A 22,531-nucleotide genomic window follows, 5' to 3' on the forward strand; every position below is an offset into this window, starting at 1 on the left:
GCGAAAACAAACGACCAATTTACATGTCTAAAATCTCAAAAAAAAATTGGTTAAAGATTTTTTAAAAAATAAACCAAGGGTTGGAATTTTTTTTCTTTTTATTTAAAAAAAGAAGAAAATAAAAATAAAAGGAAAAGGAAAAGATTAAGCAGAGGTTGGTGATGCTGATGCGTCCGGTGTGGTGGGTGCTGGGGCTGATCACTGCAGATAAAAACGCCACGCGAATCCACTACCTCCCAAACCCCGAGACCCCCCCGCCTCCACCACCACCCGCCGCTCGCCGCTCGCCCACCATGGCCATGGCGACGGCGCTCCGCAAGCTCTCCTCCGACGCCCTCCGCCGCCAGCCGCTCTCCCGCATCACCCCGCTCTACTACATGGTTCCGCTCTTCTTCCTCCATTTTTTCTTTAATTTTTTTTTGTTTATATCGTTGCCCTCTTGAGAAATGGTGCTTAATCCGTTCCATGGATTGGTTTGGGTTCGTGCGCTCTCGCAGGCGTCCCTGCCGGCGACGGAGGAGAGATCCGGAGTCACCGTACGTGCTCTCTCTCTCTCTCTCTCTCTTGACTATGTGTTCCGTTGCTCGTTGGTGTCTGTGGTTTGTTCATTCGTTTTTTTTTTATTATTATTTTGTTTGTGTGTTGGATGCAGTGGCCGAAGCAGCTGAACGCGCCGCTGGAGGAGGTGGATCCCGAGATCGCCGACATCATCGAGCACGAGAAGGCCCGCCAATGGAAGGTAACCAGCAACCACCAAAAAAAAAGTGCGTGGATTGTTCAGTGTTTGGTCCACCGACGCATTGCTGAATTGTGGCAATCTGTTTGGTGCAGGGTCTGGAGCTCATCCCGTCGGAGAACTTCACCTCGGTGTCAGTGATGCAGGCGGTGGGATCCGTCATGACCAACAAGTACAGCGAGGGGTACCCCGGCGCGAGATACTACGGTGGAAACGAGTACGGTTGATTGCGTTCTATCGGTTGCCTTTGTTCAGATTATTTGGGTGTTAAAAATGTTTAATCTGAAAGAGAAATCAGTGCCTGATGGGAGTGAATGATGTGAATTTCTGGTGGCTCTGGGTTTTCCTTGCGTGCAGATACATTGATATGGCCGAGTCATTGTGCCAGAAACGTGCTTTGGAGGCCTTCCGCTTGGACCCAGCGAAATGGGGAGGTAAATCATTTTCACTCTTTATCTTGCCTTGTCATGTTTTTATATGAACTCCAGCTTTCATGCGCATCAATAGCCTTTAGTCCTCTTTTGTTTCCTGCTTTGGGCGATGTAAATGAAAAAAAAAAAGGATAGGGGCAAAAAGGTTCCTTTGGATAAGACACAGTTTTTATGGTTCCATAGTTCACAAAAAAAAAAAAAGGGATTTTGATCAGAAAATTTCTTCTAGGTTCTTAATTTACTTAGCTTCCTCACTAGTACAATGAAAAGATTACATCGTTTATAAACCACTCGGTTCTTCAGTAACCTGAATACAAATGGTACACGAGTGGTCCTATTCATTTATATTTTTCGAATTGTTTGCTTTCATTATTAACCGCTTTGTACTTAAATTTATCTAGAATACTTATTCTCAAAATTTTAGTTTTCTTTCTCCAAAAAGGTGGCATTCTAACTTGACAACCAATTTCTACCTCTGCAGTGAATGTGCAACCTCTATCAGGGTCACCTGCCAACTTCCATGTTTACACTGCCCTATTGAAACCACATGAGAGAATCATGGCTTTGGATCTTCCTCATGGTGGACATCTTTCTCACGGCTACCAGGTACATGGGTCTGGACTTCTTCATTGCCTCCTTACTACTAGTTGTTTCAGTTGGCATGCAAGCATAATGCTTCCTTCCTTGTTGTCTTTCTTTGTCCTCACAAGTTTTTCAATTCTCTCATCGTTACTATATACCAATGAGTTTCTTCCCCCTCAATTCTTAGTTATGTTCAGATATAATGCTCTTGGTACTCTCATCCTCCCATGGCTTAGTTGTTCAACTTCTTGATGGTTGCAGACTGATACTAAGAAGATTTCAGCAGTTTCGATATTCTTTGAGACAATGCCCTACAGATTGGATGAAAGCACTGGCTTGATTGATTATGATCAGGTGCAATGTCCTCCTTATCTGTTTTGTTTTAATGCCATTTAACTTATTGAATTCTCTATCATTCTTTTATAGGTATGAGTTTTCATTGGACAAAACGTGTTCTTTTTGCATCTAGCAGATTCCACAGCTGAAAATATGGTTTCAAGTAGCATTATCTAGGATATTTTTCATTGCCTCATATCTCTTTCAATTGTGAAATTATTTCAAGATGAATTTCTGCTGACATGCTTGATTTGCTACTTCTGCACAGATGGAGAAAAGTGCCGTTCTTTTTAGGCCAAAGTTGATCGTTGCGGGTGCAAGTGCATATGCGCGTCTTTATGACTATGACCGCATGCGGAAGGTGAATTTTACTGCTCAATAGTGCATGCTGAATCTTCACCTTCTGTAATCAGTCAAATAATTCACTTGTTATGCAATCTGCAGGTTTGTGACAAGCAGAAGGCAATACTTCTAGCAGATATGGCACATATCAGTGGGCTTGTCGCAGCTGGTGTTGTTCCATCTCCTTTTGATTATGCAGATGTAGTGACTACCACTACTCACAAGTCACTCCGTGGACCACGTGGAGCCATGATCTTTTACAGGAAGGGGGTGAAAGGAGTAAACAAGCAAGGCAAAGAGGTATATACTTGAGCAGAACAATAGCAAGATAGTAGCGTAGGGTGTTGGTACTGTTTCTTCTCCATCCTGTGACTCTGTGAGCTTCAAAAAAATAAAAATGCCTAATGACCCTCTACCGTCTAGGTTATGTATGACTTTGAGGACAAGATCAATGCTGCTGTCTTCCCAGGTCTGCAAGGTGGACCACATAATCATACCATTACTGGCTTAGCTGTTGCGCTTAAGCAGGTCTGTAGCACTTCTGATCCCTGATGTTTTATATTTTATAGATCACATTGTTTGCCTTTGTCTTGGACTCTAAAAGGACTTTCTAACTTCCAGGCAACTACTCCGGAGTACAGAGCTTATCAAGAGCAAGTTATGAGTAACTGTGCAAAATTTGCACAGGTATGTGTTCAAATTTTGCTAGGTTTTTTTTTTTATCTACAATATGGCTTGATCTTTCTTTATTTCACAACACTTAATAATGATTTTGTTCTTCACTTAGTTCACCTCAGCATGTTACGAATTGCAAATTATTGGTTTTTCAACATGATGAATTGTGCTTTAACATTTGAACCACTTCCTTATCTGGTGGCAATTTATCACTTCCAGAGCTTGACAGCAAAAGGCTACGAACTTGTCTCTGGTGGGACTGACAACCATTTAGTGTTGGTAAATCTCAAGAGCAAGGTAAGACAAACATGTGGGACGCTTTGGGTGTTTTGAGATATTTTAGTTCTATCTTTCAGTTTCTCTTATGAGTGCTCACCAATAAACTTTCAGCTGCTTCCTTTTAAAAAATATCGATTGATGTCTATTTAACCTCAAGCTTGCTGTTTCTGTATATAAATGATAGCTAAATGTGCTTTGCAGATAAACTTGTTTTTTTTTTTCAAATTTTTATGCCATATGGGGACAATTATCATCCTCTTCAAATTTCATGTTTAGGGCATAGATGGTTCAAGAGTGGAGAAGGTTTTAGAAAACGTGCACATTGCAGCAAACAAGAACACAGTTCCTGGTGATGTTTCAGCTATGGTACCAGGAGGCATCAGGATGGGTAAAATCTGCCCCTATGTGGTTTTTTTTTTAATTTACTTAAAATAGATTTGCAAAATCTCAATATCAGCTCCATGATCATGCAGGAACCCCAGCACTGACCTCAAGAGGATTTGTTGAGGAGGACTTTGCTAAGGTTGCTGATTTCTTCGATGCAGCAGTGAACTTGGCTTTGAAGGTTAAGGCTGCAGCAGGTCTGTCAAATTCCTAGTTTTTTTTTTGTTTGAAAATGTTGAGAATACAAAACAATTGTTGCATGCATTGAGGTGCCCTCATATGATACTTCACCCTAGGATCATCGTATTCATCATTTTGTTTTTCCCCTTGCAATTTAGGTGGAACAAAACTGAAGGACTTTGTTGCCACTTTGCAATCTGATAGCAACATTCAATCCGAGATTGCAAAACTTCGCCATGATGTGGAGGAATATGCAAAACAGTTCCCCACAATTGGGTTTGAGAAAGAAACCATGAAGTACAAGAACTAAGAAACTTTGAATGGAACAGCAAGGTATTGTCCTGACAGATAAATTGGCTCCATTTTTTTTTAGCATGCTGCATGCAGTATATTAGTTGCCTAGGCCTTGGCTCCGATCATGAACCATGTTTACTCTTTCATTGTTGCCTCAGCTTGCACCCCTTCCAGTTCTTCCACCACCGCTCCTTCCTGCATGCCGTTTTCCAGAAGCAAATTAACTGTGCATTTCTGCTATCAGTCACCGAATTCTTCTGTCGCATTTATTTCAGGGTAAAAGAAAAGGCATCAAGCTGAATTCCTGAGGTGACTGTTGGAATTCTTGCAAGAACAAGTCGGTGTAAACATATATCCATGGAGTGCCATCTTATGTAAAAGGGACCCCTGGCATTTTACAGCGTGTGGAAACTTTGTCAATAGTTCTTATCGTAGACACCTACTGTAAGATGTTATGCTAATGCTATATTAACCTTCACTATCTTCTTGGACAAGCAGTTACACATACTTTGGTGTATTCTGTGAATAATTCGCATGATTGCGGAATTTTTCGTGTTTATAAATCGTAACTTGTAATCTTTTGGCCCTGCACGCAATTTGAAAGCCCTCGATCGGATTGTCGTTTACTGCACACAACTGTGAGAGTAAGAGGCATATGATAACTGTGGACAAAGGCTACCAAGGGCAATGGGATTTTTTTTACCTTTTACCTTTTTAATCTTAGAAATAAACTCCTTCAAAATTTATTTTGAAGATCTGAATTTTTTTTGACACCGATCTGGTTGGCGTGTTAGCATTGTCTTGCCATGCCACCTGGCTGATGTGATAGGACGTTCGTTGCAGGTGATGTGTCAGTGTTGTATTACTCTTTTGGAAATAAGTTTTGAAAGTATTTATTTTTAAACTAAATGTTGACGCTTTTTCATGGCCAACACAAAATCACCTAACGATTTGCGGTGTATGTAATCAACAGAGTCGCCAAAATCGATAGATCAAAATCGGCTAGTGAAACCGATTTCGAGATTAATTCACTTTCGCGGAATCAAGCGACTAATTTACAAGCAAATTAGTAAAGAGGATAACTATCGCACTTACGTGATGATGAACGACTAGTTTCCGAGCAAACTAGCAAAGGATAACCTCCTCGCTTTCGTGGAGAAGCACGACCGTTTTTCAGCGCAAAACGGCAAAGATTAACCAAATTCTAGGGTTGACAGAACTCAGCCATGAAAACAAAATAGAATAACAAGAATGTAAAGAAGAGGAAAATAGTAGATTGAAATTGTTTGGGGGGTTCTCAAACTGATCTAATACCCCACTATATATAGGGGCACCTAACCACCGGATGTGTAAATCCTACATTCATGGAAACTCTTAATTAACAAATCAGCTGCTACCAAAAATGTATATTCCATAGCTGACTTTACCGCATAGTCGCATAATCCAGTCCGCACACACGATTCTGCCTTGGTTGCAGAGCCAAGCAGCAGTGTACGTAAGTGCATCAATTTCCATCGCTTGTCCAGCACAGCAGCTCTCAACAAACTGAAATACATATTTCCTCGCTGCACTCCATCATGCCATCAACCCATCAACTGATCCATACATATCCCAATGCCAGATTAAATACTATGATCACCCAATGTTTTGCAAGCATGATCTAGCCGATGCACCGAAGATCCATAAGCCAAATTATACCACAAACACTAAAAAGGTTAAAAAAAATAATTAAAAACCGGGTAATAGTGTCCTCGTCGCAGAAGGAGCGAGTCCCCTTCATCATCGGCAGCATGGCCTCCGGTGCCGCCATGGCAGCGGCAGCGAGAACGTCAGCGGACGCAGTCGCGTCGTCGTGACGATGACATGGGCTACGCGCGCCGGGCAGAAACTGACTCCTGCACTGCACATCGTGGTTGTCGATGAGGAGGTAGGGGATCTCACACATGAGCTAGCTCCTTCGTGATCTCGGCGATGGCACACGCTTCGTCTTTCCCGGCGCCCCCACGATCGAGCCAGAGATGCAGGAGTACGTTGGCCTGCATGGCCCCTGAAAGGGGGCTTTTAACTTAGGCCTGATATGCGTGTGACTCCTGAAAGCCCACTTTGGCCTGATAGCAGAGTATAATCAGGAGTTGGGTACCCACGGGCCACGGACACTTTCACAGTCCTACTCGGTCCTTGACTCCTTATATATGTTTTACGGAATTGCTAAATGGCCTTCAACCAAAAAAAATCGAGAGGATTTCTTACAGCTTTTAAACCACCCCATTTGCTTGAACATTCGTGCGTCCAACTTCTTCTCCAGCTCCAGCGATCGTTACCTGACGAGTTAGGATATAGGGTTTAGGGTGGGGTGAATTAGGGGATGGTGAGTTCAGATTGGAGTACTAATTAGTTAGTAATGATTTTGGCAATCATTTTTCCTGACTTCGCCCCTCATTTGTTTGGAGGAGACGTAGGGTTCATCCATTGTTAACAACCTGTCAATGTAGCGTCACCATTGACAACTTGCTAAGAGAGCACCAACGTGAAAGGATCTTATTGTTGAGGCTTCAACCGATGGGAACTAGTGGTGGACTAGCTCTATGGAATTGTGTGCGTATGAAAAAAAAATATAATCTGGAGGTTTCTCACAGTCACCGGAGCATGAGGGAGGGAGGAGTGGGCGGGGGAATGAATGTGGTGAGCAAGGAGAATCCAAGGATAAATATGCAAACAATGTGAGGGTTTTTATAAAAAAATTCCTATGCGGAATTTGTGTGCTTCAATCTAGGCTGCAAGATCTCTTATCGGCAAGATTATGGAACAACTTTGTTTGGATTGCTACCATTCTTAGCGATCATAATCTATAAATAAAATCCCTTCATTTGGGAGGAATTTTACCATCCAGCAAGCTGAAGCGGTACCAAATCTAGGTCATTGGCTAGTCCAAATCGAACGGTTCATAGAACTCGATACTGCCAGGTACCAATTTAGGCTTTGGGATGGTACCGTAGAATAAAAGAGACGTAGAAGGGCAGGTTCATATTTTCACGTTGCAAATTTTGCTGGTTCAATCTAAGGTTGATGGAGGATAAGGCAAAATCCCGAGCGCCGCCGCCACTCTCATCGTGGAATCGCTGCATTACCGTCGCCTCGTCCCCGCACGAGCTATGCCCTCCCCTGTCCTGCTACTTGGTTGTGCCTCCACCTTCATTGGCTGCCCACGTCCACCGTTGTCCACTCGGGGCTTGCCGCCTCTAGGGGAGACCTCCTCCCTGCCAGCGAGCCGGAGGCCGTGATGGGTGGCAGTCTCGCCATATCCCCTCACTGTCGTCCAAGTCCAAATCCTTGCCTCGTCTAGATCTCCCGACCTCCTCCTCCTCCTCCCTCCTCCCCTCCGCTATACAGCGCAGGCGGCGACCGTGGGAGTAGGAGACAGCGACAGGCCTTCTCCGCCCATCTTCAATTTGTTTCCAATCTTGCCCCTAGTAATTCAATGGTTGGATTTCATTTAGTACCTGATAGTACTAGTACCTCGAGGTACTATCTGCTGGACAGTAACAAACCTCTTCATTTGGACTGCCACCACTTACCAGCACTCCAGGAGCAACAGTCATTCTTTTCCCAAACAGACCCCTACTACTCGTTATTTCTGCTTCATATCTAATCAGATCCGGGATCGCATGCCTCATGTCAGCTTTGTTTCGGTGTGGCACATATCAAGCTATCACTGCGTGATCCTGCCTAAGTGCTTCATCGCACTCTCGATCCATGATCATATCAAGACATGACGCTACTGCAAAAAATAATTTTAATGAACACTCCCTTTTGTTTTTTACAAGCGCACTAAAAAAGACACGCCTAAGCAAATGTACTTGCGTGACCGATCAAGTCCCGTCCATAAAAATCGTTTTTCACATACTGACTTCTTATTAGGGTTGTTTGCAAAAATGTGTTAGTTTTCAAGCGGGCCCCTTAATAGCTTGTGAAAAAGCGATGATTTATCTTCGTCTCGAGTCCCCGCATGCATTGACCGCACGTAGGATGTTCCTCTCCTCCTTACCCTCCTTTTTCTCTCCTCATCCTTCCTCCTCTCCACCCTCCACTTTTCCCTTCTCTCAGCTCTGTCCCTCACTGCACGTGCGATGGAGGGGGCGATTAGATCCGATGAGCGGTGGTGGAGGCGATGGCATATCTGCCTGCGCGGTGAAGAAGGTGGGCGGATCCGATGCACATGATGGTGGAGGAGGCGGCATATCCGACATGTGCGGCCTCGTGATGACGGATCCAGCTACGACGCCCTTGTGATAGCCGGATCCAGTGGCGGCGGCCTTAGGATAGGCGGATCCGCCATCGTCGGTCATTGGAGCCACGGATCCACATGCAGTGTATGCGGGGAGTCAAGGCAACAACAACCTCGACTTTGGCCGTGGGATGACAGCCACAAGGACGACGGTGGCGACTTCACGATGACCGATTTTCTGGATTTGTTTTTCAATTATTTTTTTGAAAATGTCTTTGCATTCAGTGTCCTAACTTAGGTACTTGCAAAAAAAAAAGAGGTTTTCACAAGCAGCGTCATTAGGAGGGCCACCTACGAAACTATGTTTTCGTGTGTAGTTATGATGCCCGCGTATGAAAATACCGATTTTTACAAACACTAGTTAGATGGGTATGTACGATCCATCTGCCCGTGAAAATGAGTTTTGGCCGTCTGCGAAGAAAAACTGAAAAGAAAAGAGCATCAATATAATCGACAAGTACCACTTGTTTCCGTAGTATGATTTGCAAAGGATATTATATTAAAGGTGGACGTGATATTTCTTTCCAAACTAAAAGGTTCATATACGTATACGTGATTAATTGGACGGGTCTGTCCGGATCGATAAGCGGCTCATGATGACTCACCCACTGTCCTTTTTATAGTGCAACAAGTGTAATAAGGCCAAGCGAATGCGAATCTCTCGTGCTTCTCCTGTTCTTAAGGACGATGGCACCATACTCCATGCATGCACATAGCAAGTTGCTAGCTAGCGATCATCTTATATATGTACGCGGTGATTATTGTTGTTACAAAGCTCCAAGTCTTTGGATCCACCCATGCGTGATTGTCTATACTCCCAACGTACGTGTTTAAATATATATAATGGTGTTAATTTTATTATGTCAAACTTTTGAAACTTGGTAATAAGTGGTTGTAGCTTCTATTGAAGTAAAGACCAGATATTATCCATTATCTTAAAAAATAACTTTTGAAACTTTGACTATTAATTCTTGAAATGTTTAGTTGAAACATAAATCGTATGGTAGGTTTTTCTTTACAAGTACTTTCACAATTCTATAATTTTGTTAGATATTATCATTATATTGTATAAAAAATAGAATAGTGGCCAAAGTTATATACCAAACACCGAAAAAAAAATCAACAATGTTGTATGTTTTAAATAGAGAGGTACTACTACTTCGTCCTCCCTAAAATACAACGTGTCCTAGTTTTGATCAGGAAATATATATATCAACATTTAAAATTTTTGACTAATAATTGAATCGTTAGATTTGTCTTTGAAAATATTCTCACATGATATTAATTTTGTAGTTATTCATATAACATAGTATGAAAATAAATCAAAGAGATCAATGTTAGAGACCGTAAAGAAAACTAACTAATGTCATAACTTTTATTTTAGAAACTGGGGGAGTACTTGATAACACCGTATCATGGCGCTCGTGTGCCACGATTTTTAGTTTAATAGTGCAAGGTACCAATTAATTGCAGTTGCACTAATTGGCAGGAGTTCTGTATATATTTAATTAACAAGTGGAGATAAAAATTTTGAACCGATGTATCTCTTTCCAAAAAAAAAAAAACTATGATCGATGCAAACTTGTGTCAATAATAAAAGTGGTGGCCCTCCAAGCATTTGGACGTTGAGACTAGTTTATATCTCGTCATGTGAGGCTCCTGCTAGTTAAAAGTTAGTAAAATTGTGAGGACAATATTGTGTCCTTCAATTTACAGGTTTATGCAGAGTGCACATATATATATACCCACCATGCATTGACCATTTCGTTCTGTATATATCTATCTCTCTGCCGCCTCAAAGTCGATATGATGTGTGCTGTGTGCAGTAATTCAGTATCTGCAGAGAAGCATTGCAAAATATATATAGTGTGCTAAGTATTTCTAAAGATATGGTTATTAGGAGACCTTTTAGAACATAAAAATTAAAATGGATGTTATTACTTTGTCAGCAAGAGATATCTACTTCTAATTTATAAATTGGGTACTCTCCTTAGATATAATTTGTCTGAAAAATAATACTCCTTCCATCCACAAAAGTTAGACATATTTCACATTTGAGTTTTTTCAAATAATTAAGTTGATTTTATTTGTAGTCTTTATGTATTTAAAACTTAAATGAAAATATAAATTAAATGCTTGAGAACCTAAGAAGTCATCTAAATACTCGATCATTGGTTGTATGCTTACATTCACTCCTGGATTTTGTAACATTCAAGATGATTTTTTTTGTCTTGATGATAAAAAGTAGAATGTGTAACTTTTGTGATGGAGGGATAGTAATCAAGGGCCTCATGATGATGAGATCAAGTAGCAATGAACAACATTAGTTTACCTCGTTGCTGGTGTGCACGTGGATCGATTCGTAGTTTACACGGTCCCCTACAGTTTGGTTAATCATTGTTTGTTTTTAATTTACTAAACCAACAGTTTACTAGGATGCTGCTCGTCGCTTCCCAATATTAATCTGTTGTCGTCTGAATTCATGCGATCTGGGACAAAGATAACATTAAGAGAAATTTTATGGTACTCTTGTCGAGAGTACCAAAATTTTTAAATGCCAGCTAGCTAATACTTCCTCCGTACTCGTAAAAAAAATCGTTTTGGATTGCGACACGGTCTCCAAAGCACAACTTTAATTTTTTGTTTCTATAGAAATATTTATTGAAAAGTGATATATGTATACTTTTATGAAAGTATTTTTCAAGACAAATCTATTCATATACTCCCTCCTTCCAAAAATATAAGTCTTACTTCTTTTTGCACCAAGACCAAGAAGCAATTAATTAATTCACCATGTGACAAAACTAATAAACATGCAACCAATAAGCATTAAATGGCTTCTTGGATTTCTATCAACAATTTAATTTAGCACATAATAACTACAAATAGGACTTAGACTTTTAGAAAAACCAAAGAATGAAATAGATCTTAGACTTTTGGAATGAGGGAGTAATTTTTACATTTTCAACCTCAACAACTTAAAAGTTATTCATGATTTATATTCCCAAGGTTTGATTTAAACATTGTCCTAAACGACTTTCTTTACGAGTATGGAGGGAGTACATATTTATCTTCAAAATAGCTCAAATATTAAACATTTGTTTGAAGCAATATAGTCTTCAAAGTACAAATGCTAAGTCCGCATGTTTCTCTTACTTCTCTCACCGTCTATGAGCGAGTACTAATATTGTATAATTTAATAGACATCCGAATATTAAGATCTTTATTAATGGACATTATAAAAATAAGGTTTTACTTACAAACATCATAAAACTTAGTAATTTACTGGACAGTAGACACTACGATAATAAAATAATATATATATATATATATATACACTCAGGCCAGTGAGAAGCCGTATATATGTTACTCCCTCCGTTTTAAAATGTTTGACGCCGTTGACTTTTTAACACATGTTTGACCGTTCGTCTTATTCAAAAAAATTTAAGTAATTATTAATTTTTTTCCTATCATTTGATTCATTGTTAAATATATTTTGATGTAGACATATAAATTTACATATTTCACAAAAGTTTTTGAATAAGACGAACGGTCAAACATGTGCTAAAAAGTCAACGGTGTCAAACATTTCGAAATGGAGGGATTATGTCAGTTTTGCCTTTTTTTTTTCTTTCACCATCTTCTTCTTTGTTCCTCTTCTCTCCCTCTACCGCGCACATGCTACTCGTGTTCTCCAGTTGCGCTATGTGAGCTCGTCCATCCGCACACACTTGCTCCATCCATCTACCCTCACTCAGCAGTCAACAGTCAGCAGTGGAGTGCTACGCGGCATGCGACACCGGAAGAGAAGGGATCTACATGAGATGGTTTGGATTTTGACTGGTTTTGATCCTGAATTTAAATCTCCATATAAAAGAATTTCATATTAGATTATTTGATGATTTAAGTTCCTAATTTTAAAAAGCTGTATATATCTGAATAGATATAGAAATCGGGTAAAAAAATAACCTTCTCTATAAAAAAAAACCGCACCAGACCAAACTACCAAAGACAATACACATGCATGCATAAGGGCATCTTAGTATTTTCAAAATGGTTCTCTCTCAGCAAATAGATAGAAAATAATAAAATAATAATCGCTGCAGTTTCACCTCCAACAAATTATCGAGTTTTGAGGATGTCCAAAAACAAAGCATAATTTTTACAGTACCCACTAATAAAGACAGTAATATTTTAAATATTACTTCCTCCATCTTATAATATAACGAGTATCAAATGAATTACTATATAGTACAGCGAATATATGCCTTTACGTTGTTATTATATTGTGAACTCGTACTATATTATGAACGGAGGAAGTATGTAGCAAATTTTGCTTACTATTACCTCAATTAGGAGTCTACATGCATGATGCATGATGCCCTCCCTCGTGTGTGTGGATGTGCACTCCTGTACTACTCCTTGGTGGTGTAAGTACAGAGTGTACATACGTATCGGTTTTATTTAAATGGATTTGCTAGAAACTTTCGTAAGTTTTTTTCCTCCAAAATTCCCATCTTTTTGATCATTGGATCGCCTCAAGATTTGTGCATGAAGAGAAAATTTTGTTAGAAAGAAATTTTCACACGCGTCATGCATAAGATCCTATTACTATCTAATCAAAGCATTGTTGAATGGAAGTTTTAATAAGTTACAGCGTAGTTACGGTACAGATACAGTATAGTTACAATACAATTACAATATAATTATAATTCAATTATACAATAGTTATATTTGAAAGTTTCTGAAAAAAAAATTGTGACAATTTTTTAGCTTGTGCTTCAATCCCGAAATCAATTGGACTTTTTTTTTACTGTGTGTTTCAAAAAAAGAAACACACAAACAATTGACTTCTCCTTTTACCCTCACCGAGTAGTACGCCGCATGTGATCCACACCAACTATGTGGGGACTGAGAGTCTGAAACACACTGTCGCTCTTATCTCTTTTCCTACACAGACTAGCATGCATGCATGTATACCAATCTCTTGTTCCTTTTTTTTCTCGATCCGCACACACACACACACACGAAAGATAGCACAGTGAGAATCGTATCGTGTAGTAGGTGTTCAGAATTTCAGATCAAGCTAGCCATGCTCAATTATATATGGTCGTGAATCACGCTTGCTCTCTCCTAAACAACATTTTTTTTCCATGCACGATTCGTTTATATATACCCATATTAATTTGCTGGGTGTATACTTACATGTATATCAATCATTGGTAGGCCTGACAAAAATACAGAAAACGCCGGGCTTTCGAGTTAGGAAATATTCCTATATAGTATATCAGACGCTAATGAGAGGGCTGTGTTCTTAAAAAAAAGTTCTCGGAAAGAAATGAGAGGGCTGACAAGTGACAAACATCCCAACGGGAATTGCCTGCAGTATTGCTGGTGCAGTAGCAGTGACTGACATGTGAGCAATACTGCAGAGTACCTGCACTCCAAACATCCGTATATTTGTGCAAGAAAAAGAGAATGGCGCACCAACTGCCACACCAAAGGATTCACATCAAATTAACGATTTACTTGTGGGGCATAATAACAATTAATAAGATAGTACACAAGTTATTTTTTAACTGTGTCTTGAAAAATGGCAAGCATATAAAGCACGTTTTTCAACGCCCTCAACAGGATATGAGTGGGTGAGAATATATAGTATGTACAGTAAAAAGGTACTGTTAAGGACTTTTGATCAATTGAAAAATAACTCATTTTCGGATAGCCAACATTTGTCACACGATGGCATTGCTCAAGTCTTTAATACATATTGATATAAACTCCTGACAGATATAAGACATGCGCATGAAAACAAGCAAAATGGATGGTTAGATAAAAGTTTCACTAAATTGTTACAGTTGTTGATAAATATTCTTTCAGTGGGTAATATATAAATTGCCGGAAACAACATACCAAACGAAGAAGATTATATGTCCCTTTGGTCTTGAAATACATAAAATTCATACTTATCAGAATGATTGCATACTTTACTTGGGTGAGTATACAGATTTGGATCAATGTTCAGTGTGCAAGGCATCTCAGTATAAGTGTGAAGATGATGATGGTGGAACTAAAAAAAATGTACCAAGTGAAGAAGATTATATGCCCCCTTGGTCTTCAAATACAGAAAATTCACACTTATCGAAATGATTCCATATTGTATCGGGTGAGTATGCATATTTGGATCAATGTGATGGTGGAACTAATGGTACAGTGAAAGAAGAAAAAAATGCCTCAGAAGGTGGTGTGATATTTTCAATTGTCTCTCGTTTGGAACGTTTGTTTGCAAACAAGAAACATGCTCAACTAATATGTTGGCACCACAAAGGGCGTAAAAGGGATGGAATGGAATAATAAGACACCCAACTGAGGGATCTTAATGGAGAAAGATAGATAGGAAGTATATAAAACATTTGTGTATGACAAGAGGAATGTCCGGATTGTACTCAACACAGAGAGCATGAATCCATTTGGTGACATGAGACGTCGCCATAACGCATAGCCAGATATTGTTATTATCTACAACATTCCTCTTTGACACTGTTTGAACTGCAAATACATCATTAATTCATGATGCCATTTCTAATTTAAGGGCCTAAATAACTTGAGAACAATATTAATGTGTACTTCGAGCCACTGATAGAGGATCTTGGAATACTACGAAAGGATGGTGTAAGGATGTGGGATGTGCACAAACGAAAGCACTTCACCTGTCGGGTTGTTTTGTTCATGATAAATCAATACTGCTCCGCTCTTAGTAACACGTTCGGTCAGACGGTGAAGGACATGAAAGCATGTTTAAGATGTATGACCCAGACAGGAGACAAGTGATTAAATCACTACCGGAAGACCGTTTATATGCGTGATCGAATGTTCCTTGGACAGGGTCACTATTACGAGAGATTTCTACGAGACGATGAAAGACGGATCACGTCCAAAGTTCATTGCATGCTGGCAGTGAGATCTGGGAGAATGTAAAGGATATCAACATTGTATTCGATAAGTGAATGGAAGCGTACGTGCATCTACATCAAGCGGTGAGACATCTCTTTCGAAAAGGAATTGAAATCCGTCTTTCGGGACTTACCGTACTAGAAAAACTTAGATATACGTCATGCAATCGACGTCATCCGCGTGACATAGAGAAAAATGTGTGCGAAAGCTTGATCGGAGCATTGTTGAACACGGTATGCGTACACGGTACACGTGAAGAAATATGTGCGCGAAAGCTCTAATCTCTCTAGCACGGCCGGATGAATCAACCACGTACGCGGTACTCCTCGTCCTCGCGATCCGAGTCCGACGACGACGAAGCCGCCACGTCCGCCCGCCCGCCCGCGCGCGGCGCCAAGGCAAAAGAAAGCACGCCGCAATGGCGCCCATGCAAGCAAAGCATGTGCGCGCGCGCGCGACCCACACGCACGCTTCTCACGTACATATCGATCGCAAATATCTTGTGCACCTTAAACAATATTCAAATCGATCAGCCTCTCGTTCAGTCGTTCGATCGCTCGCCTCCTCCTCTATAAATAGCGGGCCAGTTTGCTCGTACAACTCACACACACTCATATCCACTACTACTACTAGCTACCGAGCACTGAGCACTGCACTCTGCTGCTCTAGAACTGAAGCTTTGCATTGGTTGGTTAGTGAGAGATTAATTATTCCAAGATGTTGGGCGGGATCATCGGCGGCCTGACGGGCAACAAGAACGCCCGCCTCAAGGGCTCCCTCGTCCTCATGCGCAAGAACGCCCTCGACATCAACGACTTCGGCGCCACCGTCATCGACGGCATCTCCGAGTTCCTCGGCCGCGGCGTCACCTGCCAGCTCGTCAGCTCCTCCCTCGTCGACCCCAGTAAGCTCACACACACACACACACACACACTCGCTGACTCACATGGCTCGAGCTAGCTAACGCCGGTGGCGTCTGCAGACAATGGGAACAGGGGGAGGGTGGGGACGGAGGCGAGCCTGGAGCAGTGGCTGACGAGCCTGCCGTCGCTGACGACGGGAGAGTCCAAGTTCGGGGTGACGTTCGAGTGGGAGGTGGAGAAGATGGGCATACCCGGCGCCATCATCGTCAAGAACAACCACGCCGCCGAGTTCTTCCTCAAGACCATCACCCTCGACAACGTCCCCGGCCACGGCGCCGTCGTCTTCGTCGCCAACTCCTGGATCTACCCCGCCTCCAAGTATCGCTACAACCGCGTCTTCTTCTCCAACGACGTAATTAACTAATTGATCAATCAATCAACCAAATTATAATGCTATTCGTAATCTAATCAAACGTCTAGTAGCTTAATTAATTAATTGACTGGTTATATTGTTTTTTTCTGCTAGACTTCACTGCCGAGCAAGATGCCGGCGGCGCTGAAGCCGTACCGCGACGACGAGCTCCGCAACCTGCGCGGCGACGACCAGCAGGGCCCGTACCAGGAGCACGACCGCGTCTACCGCTACGACGTCTACAACGACCTCGGCGAGCCCGACTCCGGCAACCCTCGCCCTGTCCTCGGCGGCTCCCCCGACCGCCCCTACCCTCGCCGCGGCCGCACCGGCCGCAAACCCACCAAAACTGGTACACTACCCACGAATTTTCGTACCTGGAGTAGTACGATACTGTTGAAAGATATTCCCTGCGTTTCAAATTAAAAATCATTTTGATTTTTTTTCTTAAAATTTAACCAAATTAATAGAAAATAAAGCAAAATTAACAACATCAAATTAGTTTCATTAAATAAAAAATTAAATTTATTTTGATTATATGTTTATTTTATATTAGAACTTTTTTTAATTTTTTCTATAAACTTTATCAAACTTAAAAAAAATTTAACTACAAAAATCAAAACGACTTATATAATATAAAACAGATGTACTAAATTTTATATTAGAAAATATCGCACTACTATATTGTTGAATACTAAAAAATCATTCGCTGACATGTGGGACATGTAACTTTGTAGACCCCACCGCGGAGAGCAGGCTGTCATTGCTGGAGAACATCTACGTGCCACGCGACGAGCGGTTCGGGCACCTGAAGATGGCCGACTTCCTGGGCTACTCCATCAAGGCGCTCGTCGACGGCATCGTGCCGGCGATCCGCACCTACGTCGACCTCACACCCGGCGAGTTCGACTCCTTCAAGGACATCCTCAAGCTCTACGAGGGCGGCCTCAAGCTGCCCAGCATCCCGGCGCTGGAGGAGCTCCGCAAGCGCTTCCCTCTCCAGCTCGTCAAGGACCTCATCCCCGCCGGCGGCGACTACCTCCTCAAGCTCCCCATGCCGCACGTCATCCGGGAGGACAAGAAGGCGTGGATGACCGACGACGAGTTCGCCCGCGAGATCCTCGCCGGCGTCAACCCCATGGTCATCGCCCGCCTCACCGAGTTCCCGCCGCGGAGCCGCCTCGACCCGGCCAGGTACGGCGACCAGACGAGCACCATCACGGCGGCGCACGTCGAGCGCGGGCTCGAGGGGCTCACCGTGCAGCAGGCGATCGACGGCAACCTTCTCTACGTGGTGGACCACCACGATCATTTCATGCCCTACTTGTTGGATATCAATAGCCTCGACGACAACTTCATCTACGCCACGCGGACGCTGCTGTTCCTGCGCGGCGACGGCACGCTGGCGCCGCTCGCCATCGAGCTGAGCTTGCCGCACCTGCAGGACGACGGGCTGATCACCGCCAGGAGCACCGTGTACACGCCGGCGGCGCGCGGCGGCACCGGCGCCGGCGCCGTGGAGTGGTGGGTGTGGCAGCTCGCCAAGGCGTACGTCAACGTGAACGACTACTGCTGGCACCAGCTGATCAGCCACTGGCTCAACACGCACGCCGTGATGGAGCCCTTCGTCATCGCCACCAACCGGCAGCTCAGCGTGGCGCACCCGGTGCACAAGCTGCTGCTGCCGCACTACCGCGACACCATGACCATCAACGCGCTGGCGCGGCAGACGCTCATCAACGGCGGCGGCATCTTCGAGATGACCGTGTTCCCGCGGAAGCACGCGCTCGCCATGTCGTCGGCGTTCTACAAGGACTGGAGCTTCGCCGACCAGGCGCTCCCCGACGACCTTGTCAAGCGCGGCGTCGCGGTGCCGGACCCGGCGAGCCCGTACAAGGTGCGGCTGCTCATCGAGGACTACCCGTACGCCAACGACGGGCTGGCCGTCTGGCACGCCATCGAGCAGTGGGCCACCGAGTACCTCGCCATCTACTACCCCAACGACGGCGTGCTCCAGGGCGACGCCGAGCTGCAGGCGTGGTGGAAGGAGGTCCGCGAGGTCGGGCATGGCGACATCAAGGACGCGACGTGGTGGCCGGAGATGAAGACGGTGGCGGAGCTGGTCAAGGCGTGCGCCACCATCATCTGGATCGGGTCCGCGCTGCACGCCGCCGTCAACTTCGGGCAGTACCCGTACGCCGGGTACCTCCCGAACCGTCCGTCGGTGAGCCGGCGGCCGATGCCGGAGCCGGGAACGAAGGAGTACGACGAGCTGGCGCGCGATCCGGAGAAGGTGTTCGTCCGGACAATCACCAAGCAGATGCAGGCCATCGTGGGGATCTCGCTGCTGGAGATCCTGTCCAAGCACTCCTCCGACGAGGTGTACCTCGGACAGCGCGACACGCCGGAGTGGACGTCGGACGCCAAGGCGCTGGAGGCGTTCAAGCGGTTCGGCGCGCGGCTGACGGAGATCGAGAGCCGCGTCGTCGCCATGAACAAGGACCCCCACCGCAAGAACCGTGTCGGGCCGACCAATTTCCCCTACACGCTGCTCTACCCAAACACCTCCGACCTCAAGGGCGACGCTGCCGGCCTCTCCGCCAGGGGCATCCCCAACAGCATCTCCATCTGATCTCCATCTCATCAGATGAGGCTGCTCCACGGAGGCGCCAGCGTGGACAAGAGTAGTTTTACGGTGGTCTTTACCGGTAGTATTTTACTTTCAATAATTGCCATGACACCTACACCCGGAGGTGTCATGGAGGATGAATTCGTTGTGTAATTTCCCTTTCAGTTCCTAATAAAGAATAAGGAAGCATATGGTTGTGTAGCATTTTCAAGCAAATCCTCCATATATCTACCATGTTTTGAATTGAAAGGACTGAATTACCGAAAATCCTTTGATGAACATTATCTGAAGACTTAATAAGTTGGATTAATGTCTAACAAACCATTAAGTGATTTAAATTGTCTGTAAACTGATGGCAACAATATGAACAAAGAGCAAACCACTAGTGAATGTGAATCAAGCCAATAGAACTCATCTCAGGTCATAACTGAATGATGTGAACTGTCAGTAAACTGAGGCTATTCTTGATGCCTTTCTCCTATTTTCTTATACTAAACATTTTAATCAGGCAAAATAGCATTTTCTAAGTTTGGTTAGCCTCCTAAACCGACGAAAGGGAGCAATCCGAGGGAAGTGGGGCCCACCGTTTCTTCCCCGCCCCAACCTCGCAACGGTCTCAACACTTTTCTCGCTTCCCGCCATTTTCTCGTCGCCTCACACTCCCCTCCCCTCCACACATACACACCCAACGCTCTCCCACACCTCTCGCAGTTCTCTCTTCTTCCCCCCCTCATCTCCGCCGCCTCGCCGCGAACGGGACGCCGGCCAAGAGCTCGAAGCTGATGAGAGATAGCGACGGCGAAGGGGCCGGCGGCGGCCTCCCGCGCTCGCACCCGTCGAACCTGCCGCTGCCGGCGCCGCACTCCGACCCAAACCTCCAGTTCTCCGGGACGGACGATGACTTCTCCAACCGTCACAGCAGCTCGTCGGCGACGGGCGGCGCGAGCCCCGGGTACTACTCCGACTACCCGTCCAGCTTCAGCGGCGAGTGCTCGCCGTACAACATGTCGCCCTGGAACCAGACCATGGCGTCGCCGTGGTCGCACCACAGCGACGCGTCCATGGCCGGGCTCGGCGGCGCGCCCGCCATGGCGCCCGGGACCAGCCTCATCGGCTCGCTGGTGAGGGAGGAAGGGCACATCTACTCGCTCGCCGCCAAGACCGACACCCTGTACACCGGCTCCGACAGCAAGAACATCCGCGTGTGGCGCAAGCAGAAGGATTCCGGCGGGTTCAAGTCGTCGAGCGGCCTCGTCAAGGCCATCGTCATCTCCGGCGAGCGCATCTTCACCGGGCACCAGGACGGCAAGATCAGGGTGTGGAAGGTGTCGCCCAAGAACGGCCTGCACAAGCGCGTCGGCAGCCTGCCCCGGCTGCGCGACTTCCTCCGCGGCTCGCTCAACCCGTCCAACTACGTCGAGGTCCGCAAGAACCGGACGGCGCTCTGGATCCGCCACAGCGACGCCGTGTCGTGCCTGAGCCCGACGGACTCGGCGCAGGGCCTGCTCTACTCCGGCTCGTGGGACCGGACCTTCAAGGTGTGGCGGATCAACGACTCCAAGTGCCTCGAGTCCGTGGTGGCGCACGACGACAACGTGAACGCCATCGTGGCAGCGTTCGACGGGCTGGTGTTCACCGGGTCGGCGGACGGGACGGTGAAGGTGTGGAAGAGGGAGCTGCAGGGGAAAGGGACCAAGCACGTCGCGGTGCAGACGCTGCTGAAGCAGGAGCACGCGGTGAACGCGCTCGCCGTGAGCGCCGTCGCGCCGGTGCTCTACTGCGGCTCCTCCGACGGGCTCGTCAACTTCTGGGAAGGGGAGCGCCACCTGGTCCACGGCGGCGTGCTGCGCGGGCACAAGAAGGCCGTGTTCTGCCTCGCCGCCGCGGGCTCCCTCCTCCTCAGCGGCTCCGCCGACAACACCATCTACGTGTGGCGGCGCGACGGCGGCGTCCACTCCTGCCTCTCCGTGCTCACCGGCCACACCGAGCCGATCAGGTGCCTCGCCATCGTCGAGGACAACAAGGACAACGCCGCCGTGCCCGTCGACGCCGTGGACAGCAGCTTCGCGTCGGGCTCGTCCACGCGGTGGATTGTGTACAGCGGCAGCCTCGACAAGTCGATCAAGGTGTGGCGCGTCGCCGAGGACGCGCCTGACGCGCTGCTCCGTGGCCCCGGTGGCGGCGACGCGCCGCAGATGTTCGACCGGTACCCCGGCGACCCATTCGGCGCCAGCAGCTCGTCGTTCCGCTAGAACACGCGCCCGATCAACCAATGCACCATTTTGATCAGTTCCAAGAAGAAATTTTCACCTTACAATTGGGCAGATCAACGTCATGAACCTCTCTGATGGCTAACGGTTTGAGCGAATTGAAGGAAATTGCTGGGTTTTGTTTGTTACACGTCCTATATATACTGTGATGAAGACAAGTATGAAATGAATAGCATCAACATCATTTCTGGCCATGAACATCTGAAGCTGCAACGGCAAGTGGTAGAAATGAAGAGCGTATATAGGTAAGTTTGCTTTCAGAAAGTGGCCGGGGGGAATTTTTGATACATGCTCATATATCTGATGTGTACTAGTTGAAGCCGCGACTTGGTATTCATCTTAAGGATCGATTGAAATCAAGATTAATTGGGAACCAATAAAAGGGGATAATTTCAAACTGTTTTTATAGGTTGACGTTAGAGGATTGTTAATTACCCTCTTTGAAGATTAGCACCAAAAAAGTTCATCGGGTGCTTATTCATATGTAGTATTCCCAGTTTATTGTGATGTTCAATGCAAAACTTATGCTCAGTTATGTTTCGATTTGGTTTATCCTTTTTATACATACTTCACACTTCTACTTGTAACTTCATGATGGAGAATGCATGATTCCCTAATGAACAGTCTGTCAGATTTAACAACAAAGTTCGGTTCAAAAGAAAAAAAAAGATTTGACAAAAAAGAAAAATGGGCGATCAAATTTGGCCCATAAGAAGGGGCCATCTCTACTGTTGAATCATCACTTCACAGCCCAGCCCATTCTAGATACACTAATGGACCGTCCAACTCTCCAGAGGACCACAAATAGGAAAATCGAACTCTGAAGCAGTCCAGCTCTAGCTCAGATCTTGTGACAGTCTGCATGCAGAACAGTACAGC

The 22,531-nt window shown here is 45.0% G+C and overlaps 3 protein-coding genes across 3 annotated transcripts; all 3 read left to right on the forward strand.

The window, feature by feature from the left end:
* The first annotated feature begins 175 nt into the window (after positions 1-175).
* LOC4334048 (serine hydroxymethyltransferase, mitochondrial) lies at positions 176-4,817 on the forward strand. Its single transcript, XM_015774325.2, has 16 exons — positions 176-380; positions 498-536; positions 653-739; positions 832-953; positions 1,094-1,170; positions 1,649-1,773; positions 2,011-2,103; positions 2,354-2,446; positions 2,530-2,727; positions 2,851-2,955; positions 3,049-3,114; positions 3,322-3,399; positions 3,658-3,769; positions 3,855-3,962; positions 4,104-4,278; positions 4,515-4,817. Exons 1-15 carry the CDS (start codon positions 294-296, stop codon positions 4,253-4,255), a joined length of 1,542 nt encoding a protein of 513 aa, XP_015629811.1. The 5' UTR covers positions 176-293; the 3' UTR covers positions 4,256-4,278; positions 4,515-4,817.
* An 11,264-nt stretch (positions 4,818-16,081) lies between these two features.
* LOC4334049 (linoleate 9S-lipoxygenase 2-like) lies at positions 16,082-19,598 on the forward strand. The gene is made up of 4 exons (NM_001418710.1): positions 16,082-16,382; positions 16,461-16,753; positions 16,868-17,105; positions 17,491-19,598. The coding sequence occupies exons 1-4, from the start codon at positions 16,196-16,198 to the stop codon at positions 19,383-19,385; spliced, it is 2,613 nt and encodes an 870-aa protein (NP_001405639.1). The 5' UTR covers positions 16,082-16,195; the 3' UTR covers positions 19,386-19,598.
* Positions 19,599-20,091: 493 nt separating this feature from the next.
* Positions 20,092-22,266, forward strand: LOC4334050 (protein JINGUBANG). The gene has a single exon (NM_001418711.1). The coding sequence runs from the start codon at positions 20,165-20,167 to the stop codon at positions 21,632-21,634; it is 1,470 nt and encodes a 489-aa protein (NP_001405640.1). The 5' UTR covers positions 20,092-20,164; the 3' UTR covers positions 21,635-22,266.
* The last annotated feature ends 265 nt before the right edge of the window (positions 22,267-22,531 follow it).

This window comes from Oryza sativa, chromosome 3 (genome assembly GCF_034140825.1).
Source record: "Oryza sativa Japonica Group chromosome 3, ASM3414082v1".
Classification (NCBI taxonomy): domain Eukaryota; kingdom Viridiplantae; phylum Streptophyta; class Magnoliopsida; order Poales; family Poaceae; genus Oryza; species Oryza sativa.

Bases quoted from the DNA above. Each gene is read 5' to 3' on its own strand.
- LOC4334048 (XM_015774325.2), top strand. From the start codon at position 294: ATGGCCATGGCGACGGCGCTCCGCAAGCTCTCCTCCGACGCCCTCCGC. The intron at 954-1,093 runs GTACGGTTGATT...CCTTGCGTGCAG, and splicing joins AGATACTACGGTGGAAACGA to ATACATTGATATGGCCGAGT. The intron at 3,963-4,103 runs GTCTGTCAAATT...CTTGCAATTTAG, and splicing joins GAAGGTTAAGGCTGCAGCAG to GTGGAACAAAACTGAAGGAC.
- LOC4334049 (NM_001418710.1), top strand. From the start codon at position 16,196: ATGTTGGGCGGGATCATCGGCGGCCTGACGGGCAACAAGAACGCCCGC. The intron at 16,383-16,460 runs GTAAGCTCACAC...TGGCGTCTGCAG, and splicing joins CTCCTCCCTCGTCGACCCCA to ACAATGGGAACAGGGGGAGG. The intron at 16,754-16,867 runs GTAATTAACTAA...TTTTTCTGCTAG, and splicing joins GCGTCTTCTTCTCCAACGAC to ACTTCACTGCCGAGCAAGAT.
- LOC4334050 (NM_001418711.1), top strand. From the start codon at position 20,165: ATGAGAGATAGCGACGGCGAAGGGGCCGGCGGCGGCCTCCCGCGCTCG.